General features: G+C 36.2%; 1 protein-coding gene across 4 annotated transcripts; it reads left to right on the plus strand.

Annotated features, from left to right (window-relative positions):
* The first annotated feature begins 1,558 nt into the window (after positions 1–1,558).
* On the plus strand, positions 1,559–10,187 carry SMIM8 (small integral membrane protein 8). 4 transcript variants are annotated; one of them, XM_090279648.1, is made up of 4 exons: positions 3,716–3,895; positions 6,130–6,305; positions 7,339–7,496; positions 9,161–10,187. In XM_090279648.1, the coding sequence occupies exons 2-4, from the start codon at positions 6,218–6,220 to the stop codon at positions 9,317–9,319; spliced, it is 405 nt and encodes a 134-aa protein (XP_090135774.1). In that variant the 5' UTR covers positions 3,716–3,895; positions 6,130–6,217; the 3' UTR covers positions 9,320–10,187. The 4 variants fall into 4 exon arrangements, with proteins under 4 accessions (XP_090135776.1, XP_090135777.1, XP_090135774.1 ...); XM_090279650.1 differs by lacking the exons at positions 3,716–3,895; positions 6,130–6,305 and adding an exon at positions 1,559–1,617; XM_090279651.1 differs by lacking the exons at positions 3,716–3,895; positions 6,130–6,305 and adding an exon at positions 1,632–1,721.
* The last annotated feature ends 1,538 nt before the right edge of the window (positions 10,188–11,725 follow it).

The raw sequence follows: 11,725 nt of genomic DNA on the forward strand, positions 1-11,725 counted from the left end.
ATTTTTTACAGTGGTGGTACTGCAGTGCAATGGGGAAAGGATGGTCTTTTCAGTAAACAGCCAATTGGAAAGCTATATGGAATTTAAAAATTAATCTTAATTCTTACCTCACATATTACACAAAATATAACTAGAAGGATTGTAGATCTAAACAAGAAAGATAAATAAAGATCCTCAGATTCTAGAAGATAACAAAGGAGAATATTTTCATGGCTCTGATGTAGAAAATATTTATTAACATGATACAAAAAGCATTAATCATAAGGATTAGGAAAGTGAATTTCAATTTTTCAAGGAATTGGTAATTGAATTTCATTAAAGTTAAGAACTATTATTCACCATTAAGAGAGTGAAAAGGCAATCACAGGTTGGGACAAGATATTTGCAATACATCTGAAAAAAGACTCATATTCAATATTTTTTAGAACTCATGCAACTCAATAAGAACAAGTTAGAAAATACAGTAGAAAAAGAAGCAAAAGAATAGTTATTTTCGCAAAAGAGGATGCCCAAATGAAAAACAAATATATAAATGGGCAGTAATGGGCCAAAAAAAAAATTAAACCTCAAACTTAAATCTCACACTTTATCAAAAAATTGATTCAAATGTATTATAGAGCTAAATGTAAAACACAGTACTATAAAGTTTTTAGCAGAGAACATAGGAGAAACTTCACAAACCAGGGACAGGGAAAGATTTTTTGGAAGTGATACCAAAAGTACAAGCCAAAAAATAAAGAAAAATGGACTTCATCAAAGTTCAAAACTTTTACTTTGCAAAAGCCCCTGTCTTTTTTATAATAGCCATTCTACCAGGTGTAAGGTGAGATTTCATTGTGGTTTTGACATGCATTTTCCTGATGATCAGTAACGTTTTACACCTTTTCCATGTCACAAGTTTTTAATTGAAGTTTAACTTATTTTGTCAGAAGATTGCCTAGTAATAACATATAAATGAACTTTTAAAAATAAAATCTCAACTCAAATATTAAATAACTTGACTTGAGAGAACAACTTTTAAATTCAAAATCCATTTGCCAAAGTTGTACATAAATCCATGCCAAGATCTGGGCACCTGCTTATTCTGTTTGTCTTAATGTAACATCCCAACAAATTTCAGTCAGGAAAGTATTTGCAAACAGGGATCCATATCTATTCTTACCACAGTTGTAACTACACACATAGCTTACATCTTGTCATCTCAAGGCACTAATAAAATGGCAGAGTATTAACTGTACACTTAAGTGACTGTACCCCTAAAATGGGGGTAGGAGGAGACCAGATTTAAGCCTTCTTTCCCAAATTACAATGCTTTCCCCATCCATTAAATAAATTCATATAATTCTAGATGGTGTCTTCATTTAACTTACACAAAATTGGAACGTTATTTGAACCTGGGAGGCTGGCAACTAAAGGTAAAAATGTAAGAAACCAAAAAAAGGGCCTTGCAAACTCCAGCTGGCTAATCCTCTGGGGCGGGCAGGAGGAGGGAGGTTGCTGGAGCTCCCGCGTCCCTGTGCCGCAGCCTCCGGGAGGTAGGGGCCGCTGTGGCTTAGAGCCGGCGGTCACGTTAGGACTCTCTTTCCCGCAGGCGGAGAGGAGGTGACCCTTTGGCAGGTGAGCAGTAGGGGCTTGGCCGGGTGGCGAAGTCTGGGAGGTCTCCTCACCGCACCTCGTTCCTGGGCCTCGCGGCGCGGCCGCCTTGCGAGCCTGACCCCCAGGTGCGTGGGAGACGGCGGCGTTCGGTCGAGCACCCTGAGTCCTCGGCACCCCGGAGGAGGGCAGGCGCCCCGAGCCAAGCCTCAGACTACTCTGACCCCACCGAACCCGTTGCCCACCCCTCACACCAGGAGCGGGACATTGGCCGGTGACCCATCCTTGGACACCTGCACCTTCTTTAAGAACTCTCTTATTTCCCGGGCAGTCTCGATGCTCTGGCTCACCAGTCTCTGTTTAAGGAAAGTGATTTTGTGATTTTTTTTTTTTTTTTTCCACCGGTTTGGCCTCCTTTTGTAACTTAGAAGTCCAGTGTTCTTTGCAAGACAATGTCTGGAACTCACCTGAATACAGTTTCTTTTTCTGGAGGCTTGGAATGCATCTGTCTTTTGAGTCCTAGCCAGCGGAGTGTAGGTACCACAGGATGGGAGGGGAGTGGACCCCGGTAATATGCACAGCCCTCAGATCGTCGGCCACAGCCGTTGTCATAACCGCCTTCAAGTTCAGTACTTTAAAGAGATGGAAAGATACTTCTTACTAGTATTTTTAACATTAAAAACAATACAGAATCCATTTTTAAAGTTTAAGTGATTACAAGTTTATGTTTCTTAAATCTTGTAATAACTTATAAATGCAGAGTCTAATCGATTTAGAAGCAAGGTAGCCTGAAGTGGTGGAATAGGGTGGGCACAAAATTGAGAGACCAGGATCATCTTGCTCTCCCTTTGTCAAAGCACAGTCTCTTGGGGTCTAGGTTGCTCTTTGTTTAAAAAAGAGGGTTGGTCCAGATGGAGAAGATAACAATAGCTACCATTTACTGAACATATCCTTTTAGAAGTGTTATCTCATTTAATCCACACTAATTTTATGCAGTAGATAATACTACCCCTTTTATAAAGGTGGAAACTAAGGCCCAGAGAGGTTGTCACTTACTCAAACATACAGTTTATAAATAGCAAAGTTGGAACTTGAGGATATGTTAGACTCCCCTCAAGATATCAAGTGCTCTGATTCTATCCCAAATTTGTTTATTCTAATTTAAATTATTTTAAGGTATTCTGCCCCAGACTTCAAGTTATTTTCTTAAATAATAAGATAGTGTCGTATTTGAAACTAAAATGGCAAGTTTATTTATATCTGATGTAAATATTTTGTCCATTTTTTAATTCCCTATGTCTTAAAAGAAAGGCTTTGATTGTTGCTAAGCTTCCTTCTCACTAACATTCTGTGATTCTGATAATATCTGTTTTGATATATCTTCTATTAAGATGCTTATTTCAAAAATGAATATCTGAAGATTAAATTTTTCCCCAAAGTAACTCATATTTTTTGTGTCATGGTCTAATTTTCATGTACACTATAATGGACATGGTCATGCCAGTTTTATGCCAGTAAATTGTTTAATGTCAGTTGTGAAATACATTCTGGATCACCCCTCTAAGCAAGACTTTTACTGAAAGGGAGAAAATCATTCAGAAATGACCAGTCCTGACTCTTATCTCAGACCATTTTGTACAGCCTCACAAACTGCGTTAATTCCAACCGGGGCAGCGTTCTTCCTCACACTTTGAGGTGTGAATGACCCTCATGGAGCTGTGCGGGGAAGTCCTTATCTCTGCTGCTTCCTTTTCCCATTGCATATTTCCTTCACAAGAGGTTAGGGAAGAGAAAAAAGTACAAAACTTTTTACCAGGGAGGGACAGATGGAGTAAATGCAGCTTAGTTTAGCTCCTTTTTATAGGCAGGTATGACTATTTCTCTCTGTTGTGAGTACATGAAACAGTTTATTCTTATTTTTATTAATTGTATTATTTTCCATGGAAACAATTGTAAATGTACTTTTTCCCCATCCTGTATAGTGTATAGGTGTTCCCTAAATTTGTAAATGTCCTTTCAGTCAACATTTGCAGTGGTTTCCAGCTCAGGTATTCTTTTATTTATTTTTTAAATTAATTTTTTAACAACGTTACTGTATTTTATTTTATTTATCTGTTTTTAGAGAGAGGGGAAAGGAGAAAGAGAGGGAGAGAAACATCAATGTGCGGTTGCCTCTCACGCACCCCCAACTGGGGACCTGACATGCAACCTAGTCATGTGCCCTGACTGGGAATCGAACCAGCGACACTTGGTTTGCAGGCTGACGCTCAATCCACTGAGCCACAGTAGCCAGGGCACTCAGGTATTCTTTAATTGTCATTTCTGGTGTAGAGTTTAACATATATAGTGCATTATTAAAGTGAATGTGGATGTCTGGGAGTCGCAGTATAATAACTACTGTCTTGATTACTTATTTCCTTGGTTCATTACAAAGGAAATAAAGGTTTGTTAAGGAAAAGAGGAGACTAAGGAATTTTACAATTAAAATTAAGTCATTCCAATTCATGTTAGAACACTTTATACATAGTTTTATAGACATCTGATATAAGTTGAATTTCATGACATTCAACATCAATTAACTACCTTTAATTGTAAGATAGTGAAATGTCTGTTGGCTATAACTAGTCTATCTGTCTCTGTCTGTGTATGTGTGTATATATATATATTTAAATATACATAACCATATATATTTTGGTGCTTAAGGTGATGAGTGAGTTAATCATCCTCAATTCTTGAGACATTATCATCAACACAAAGTACGTGGTAACTATAGTCTGAGGACCCTTTTATACTCTACAGTGTGTGTTCTCTATACCCACCTTCCTCATCACTTTGTTTTTCTTCTCAGTAAACAATTTTAAACCATATTCTACCAAATAGCTTTGTTTTAATTACATGCAGCTATTTCTCAATACTTAAAGGAAAATGTTGTTTTTGTCAGTCTTTGGTGAGCATGACTTTTTCCCTTTGCATATTTGCTTTTTTAGGCCTTTTTAGTATTTTTATCTAATGCCCAGTGTCAATTAGTGGTACGCTCTGAGGCTATGATTCAGGCCTAACAATATGGATATTGTGTTAACTGTTTTTTGCTTTGCATTTCTAATAGGCATGGCCTGTTTACAAACTATAATATTGATTCCACTTTATTGCTTCTTTCTGAGTTTTCTCTTTCCCCACATTATAGTCAAACACATTAATAGCATAAGGAGAAATATCCCTGGCACCTAGCCTAAGCAATCTGGTGACCAACATTTTGACTTAAATTCTAAATACATTTGTACTTGCTATTTATCCTAAGAATGAAAGGTGAAATGCCAGCATATTTCTTAGAAGAAAACGAAAGCAATAGAAGCAGTAGATGGTTGCCACAGGAAAGAAGTAACAAAGGAATTTAGCATCACTTCCCCTACATAACTGACATTTTGAAAGATTGAACCAAAACTGAAGTGGAAGTTAAAGGGGTTCTGGAACAAAAGTAGAATCAAATGTGAAGTCTTTTATAGCTGTTGTTGTATGGTATCAAGAAGTTTATACAAGAAATGGGCATGTAAGTGGACTGGTTGTTCAGCAGAAAGCATTGGATTTTTTGCAAGCTTTGGGTATGATGAATTTCAAACAACTGTGTGCTGGCCGAACAAATTTTGGGCATGTTAGAGAATTGTTTCGGAAGTCGTAGTGGAAAAAATAAAATTGTTCCAGTAGAGAAAATTAGTAACTTCCGTACAGAAGAAATTTAAAACACAATTGCTAGTTACAATTTGAATGATGTTTTAAATGCTGATGAAATTAAGTTTTACAATTTGTTTGTTACCTCATATACTTCATGCCCTAGGCAGACTTTGCAAAGGAGGTAAACAGAGATTGATGATTACTCTCTTCTGCTATAATGCATCCTGGATGGAAAAGATGAGACCACTGGTCATTGGCAAGTCAGTTATTAACCCTCAGGGCTTCAGAAATGTCCATTTAGTCCACTGTGATTACCAAACTAATGTGTATGCCCAAAGGGTGAGAGATTTATTTAATAAATGGCTGAGAAAGGTTGGCAAGAAAATGAAAGGAGCAAAATGCATTATCCTCTTGCTGATAAACAGTTGCTCTGCCCACAACTCTCGTGTGCTTGGATCATGCATGTGTTGAATTTTTCTCATTGAACTGCACAGTCATTCTGCAGGCATCCGATTAGCGTTTAATTTGTACCATGAAAGCTCACTGCAGAAAGAGCTCTTCTAAATTTATATGATGAAGGGAAAACAGAAAATAAATAAAGCAAGCCATTGGCATGATTACTGAAACCTGGTGGTCTGGAGAGCCCTCCACAGTAGTGAAATGTTGGCAGAAAACAGGCAAGATTCCTGTGAAATACCCTACGGTCAACTTGGAAGAAGACCGCAAACCAAATGTGGTATTTGCACTGGTCTGGTTTCAATTGCTACTGTCACTGTTCTCACAAATCAGTTTGATTTTGAAGGCAGTGTGGCTACAGATACCAATTTACCTACTTCCCAAGATTTAGCAAATCTAAAATTGCTGCAGGAGTGCTAACTAATGTCAGAATGGAACAAGAAAGTGAAGATGATGATGATGATGATGACCACAACAATGACATGCAAGGGAACAAGTGATGGAACAGCCAACAGTGAACATTTCAGAAGTCCTTGCAAGAGCAGAAAGTGTTGACAAAAGTGTTCTCCTTAAAGCAGATGTTCCTGGTGAGATGTTTACCCCATTAAGAGGGATATATAAATATTTAGTGACCACTGCAGCAAAGACTTTTGAAAAAAACTGAACTGCTATAACTAATAAAATTGCAAAAATATTTGGTTTTATAAAGTGTATAATATGGAGGACTTAAAGAATGCTTGTATGAACAAGGCCCCAGTGAGTGTTTAAATATGAACGTTTGACTCTTATTTTATAACATTTACTGTATGGCAGGTTGCAGAATCCCCCTGCCTCCAGCTTTTATTATATTGTCACTAATTTCAGCCTTTTTCTTGGAACCCCCTTCCAACTCCCTTCCTTCCCCATCATTAGGTGGCAGAAATGATAACGATAAGCCTTTGCCTAACTAGAAGAGAAAAATATTCACAAAAATGTTACCACTCCAGCTGGAAGATCCAGAAGCCAAAAGACACACTTAGGTTTAATAGGATGGGTTTAGAGTGCTTAAGAGACTAAAAGAGCAGTCCTTACCAGAGTCACTATAGGTAAAGGGGAAGTGAGGACAAGTTACTTACCCTTATTGCTTGGTACTAGTGCTTGGGCCACTGAGGAAGGGGAAGAGCATGAAAGGAAAGTGGGACAGCTGAAGCTGTAGGAGAAGTTGAGCAAAGGAATGCGAGTACTTCTGTCAGCTTGGTGTCCTGAAAGGGCTGTTGGAAGGTGAGAGAGAGTGAAAGTGGAAGGAAATAGAGAAGGATGTGGATAACTCACTGCCCACTCCTAGCCTAGTACCTCCTTCCTGTAACAAAATACTACGTGACTCAGACCAACGAGTAATTCTCCAGGCTTCTGTAAGTAGGAGAACACCTTTTGCCCACTTCACCAGTTTGTTCTGAGAGATGAAAAATAACCATTTTGCCAAACAAAACTTAAAGCACCATTTACAAAGTACGTGTTAAAATAATTGACAATCACTTTTGGTATATATCTGGACTGGAATTTTAAAAAATTAGTAGTTTTTTTTAAAGAATATTATCAAAAACAATCACGAAGGAAAAAAGTCTCTTATTTTACTTATAGGTAATAAATCATCATTAGTCAAGATGTCTTCAGCACCTGAACCTCCAGCCTTTAAGAAGGAACCACCGAAAGAGGAAGACTTTCGAAACCCAGGGCTCAGAGGGGTCCGCACGACAACTTTATTTCGAGCTGTGAATCCAGAGCTCTTCATTAAACCTGTAAGAAATATACACAGGATAAGACTTTATGTTTAATTTAACTAGGCTTTCAGAAATAGAAAGTTCTTATTTTCCTACGACATTTAATTTTATCATGGAGATTTTATGTTGACTATTAAGATCTCTGAATAAATGCAGGTAGAAGGAAAATCTTAAATGCTGTTTCACAAAATACACATATAAAACGAATTATTTTAAGGGCATTTGAGACTTAATGGAAAATCGTTGTACTTTCATGGATCAACTTCTCAAATTCCTATTTTAAATTTTAATAGCTATATTAATTAGAAGGAAATTTTTAATGTTGGATGAGGTATTATTAAGTTAGACCTTCCAATGAAACAAAACAATGAGAATCTGATCATTATTATAGACTACAATTCCAGCTTTTATTAATGTTTTTACCTAAGGCATATTGCAAACATTTTGTTAAAAAGTTCAAAACATACATTTGTACACTGTTAGGGAGCCAGCTAATCATTTATATTCTTGATGCAGATTATTGAATATATTTTATTTGATACATTTTTAATTTTTAATAGATATAAATTTTATTTTTATATAAATTTAAATTAAATCAAATTATTATAAAATATATTTAAATGTATTCAATTTTATTATAAATTTAATAACACAGTTGCCAGTATAAACTGTTTACAGCTAAATAGATCAATTCAGCAATGAAATCATTAAAACAAGGTAGAATGTTTTAAAAACTTTCAGCTAATATGTTTTTTGAATTGCCAAATGCATTTTAAGAATTGCAAATTTAAACTACTCTGAGTTTGTGGCCTTTCTTAGATTTCCATCCAGGTGAAAAGGTTTGACCTTTATTTTTTGATTAAGTTTTGAAAGTATGGTGACAGAAACAATACAAATTGAAACTTTTATCCCAACTCTGCACTCACACTGACCTAAAAAAGGCCCATTTGTTGAGTATGAACACTCAAAAAGGAGGGCTGACTTACAGTAATAAAGATAATTACTTCTGTGGAGTTATGAACATTTTCCCTACATTTAAAAGCCTTTTTCTTTTTTTTGAATTCAAAGCTAATTGCTTTGCCTTTTAGGGTGTTGGAATTTTCAGCAGAAAATCAAGGTTATTATAACACCATCATATATGTCCCAGTCACTAAATTTCTTGATGTGATAGAATTGGTTCCCAGAGAAGTGTGTATATTCCCATTTTCGCTGTACCTTCTGTATGACATAAAAGGCTTTTTGCCAATTTTTCATGAACTGAGAAGAGAAAAATAACATGTATATTTTATTCCTCACTTCCTAATAAAATTATCTAATTTAAGGAAGTTAAGCAGCTTCTCCATGTCACAGATGACACTGAACACTTGAGCACCAGACCAGGTGCCACGCTCTTGTTTCCTCTGCCCCTTTGCCAGCCATCACCTCCTGAAGGTGGAGGTCTGAGGTAACCAGGCTACAGACAGAAGAAAGGCTGGAGAGGAGAAGCAAGAGTCTTATGTAATCTCTAAATTATCAGGAGTTGGGTTAATTAAATAAAGAACTAGATAAATTACAATCGAAAGTATCATATGACTGCTGATGTGGTAAAGAATTGGTTTGTCAAGAGGAAAATGCAACAGGTATTTGCGTCTCCTCAAATTATTAGTTTTAATGAGGTTTTGTAATTTTCTTTTCTTTCACAGAACAAACCTGTAATGGCTTTCGGATTGATAACTCTTTCACTATGCGTGGCTTATATTGGTTATCTACATGCAACACAGGAGAATAAAAAGGACCTCTATGAAGCTATTGATAGTGAGGGACACAGTTATATGAGGAGGAAAACATCTAAATGGGATTAATAGTGCTGGTTACTATGGCTGGAGCTATATCAGGAACTCTGAAATCATCACATGGTAGACTATAAATGCACAATATCATGTTTCTGGTGTAGTTGCAACCAACCACTTTGTATTTTCAAAGCTGCAGCCATTATCTCATTCTTTTTCCACAGAAAGCTTCTCAATGTATTTTTTAAATTAAATCTTATAAAAGTGCCATCATAATGGAAGTCATTTTTGTTAATTAAGTTCTATGTAATAAAAGTACCCAGTGTTGTTAAATTTGCATGATATTTTTAATATTTTAAGGTGAATTGTGCATTTGCAATTGTTGTGATGGTTTAGTTGTTTTGATTTCAAAGGAAATGTTTATTTTCCACCTGAGCATAGAATCTATATTTGTGAAGAAAAGGAAATTATTGTAAATTATTGTAAAGCCTGCAGTCAGTGTTAAAGACAAATAGTTTATACAGAGTCACAGATGGTTCATATATTTTGTTTTCCATTTCAGCTATTTTGGGTCTAGAATTTTATTTTAATTGAAAAGATACACTCAACTACTAAAACCAAGATTAAATGAGAGAGTAACCCAATGTAATTGGAGTTTTTCTTTAAAGAGAAAAAGCATGTTATACTGATGTATGATGTTTTTATTTGACTACAGCTGTTATATATTTTAGTTTTTATAAATTAATGTCACAGTGATATCATAAACATAAGACCAAATGTTCTTACAGTTATTTAAAAACTAGAACTGCTCAATAGATAAGAAAGTCTCCTCACAGTTCTGGGTTTACCTTATACAATTTAAATCTTTCTGAGAAGGATTCTGGACCTGTTTTACTTCTAGATGTTTACCCCATTCTCCAAATCATTGTAATTAGGGCTCATTAATACCTCTCATCTCTGAAATTTTGTTTCATTTATTATTACAAAGTAATAATAACTGCACAAGCAGAATTTATCATCATATTGTAAGTTTTTAATTTCTAGAACTTTATTGTAATTTTGCAAAGATACATGAAAATGCAATTATGTCTGATTTGTAGATATTAAATAACTTAGCTAATTGAGTTATCTATATGCAACTAAATTAAATCTTTACTACTGAGCTCTAAATATTTTTTGCTTTGTCTCTCTACAGAGTACACTTTATGTAGTTTAAATACACTTAGGTGGTATAAAATGTCTTTTAATTTAAAGTATTATATTTTGCTTTGGGGTTCCCTGTGGACTTTGGTTGTTAATGAACTTGAATTTTGCTTTCAGTTTATAAATTTAGTGTCACATTGTCATCTTTTAAACTTCTAGTATTCAACAAAATGAGTTGATATTTGGTGGGGGAGATATTAGATAGGTGAACTATCAAGAGATTATCACAGCTCTGGCCAGGTGACTCAGCTGGTCAGAGCATCATCCCATACACCAAAAGTTTGTGGCTTCAGTTCCCAGTCAGGGCACATACCCAAGTTGCAGGTTCGTCCCCACTCGGGGCGTGTACAAGAGGCGACTGATTAATGTTTCTCTCTCATGTTGATGTCGTTCTCTCTCCTCCCTCCTCCCTACCCCCGCCCCCTGTCCCCATTCCTCTCTCTCTCTAAAATCAGTAAACATATCCTCAGCTAAGGATTTTTAAAAAAAGATGATCATGGCGCAGAAGGGTAGCAAGAACTGTACAGAGTGTAGCCTTAAGCCATGCGACATCTATGTGAATGAAGGAGGGTAGCAGTAGATTTGGTAAGGCACGTGGCTGTGAAAGAAAAATGGCACAGGGAAAAACCACATTGAATTTAGGACTAAGAACCTAACTATGATACTTTTTACAGGATGGTTACAAGTTACAGCACCGTCTGTGTGTGTAGACTGTCAAAGACTACCTGTGTTGATGTTTTCACTCATTCTCTAAGGGAAAATGCCACTCTGACAAGTCAGTTGTGTCTAAGAAAGGGATGGTCAGGGCAAGATATTGAGAGCATTTTGGAGTGTAGGTCCAAGCAGTTAGAGCAAAGTCTTTTAACATGGGAATCTGGCTGAGACTGGACAAAACTCAGTAACAGATTAGGTCTTGAGGGAGGTCTTGGTAAATAGACTATTGATAAACAGCAAATGAACTTTTCGCCCAGGGAATTAATCTGTTCTGAAAGAAAAGCTATTTGTCCAGAGGAGCAAGCTGTTCAATTGATAAATGGGTTTTCAAGAATTTCCTGAAGCAAGCAGTGAGATTATTTATCGGTTTAAAGCCTTCATTTATAGGGTGACCAATATGTTCCAGCTTAACAGGCGCCATGGGGGGTTCTTTGCATGCAGGGTTTTCTGCGTTAAAACAAAGACAACAAATTACTTAACTGTGATTTTGAAACCCAGGCTTAATAATTTTGAGTGCTGACTTAATGAAAGTAATTTTTTCTTTAAGATACTGTGATATTT

This window comes from Furipterus horrens, unplaced genomic scaffold (assembly GCF_987537825.1).
Source record: "Furipterus horrens unplaced genomic scaffold, mFurHor1.1.pri manual_scaffold_6, whole genome shotgun sequence".
NCBI classification, from domain to species: Eukaryota; Metazoa; Chordata; class Mammalia; order Chiroptera; family Furipteridae; genus Furipterus; species Furipterus horrens.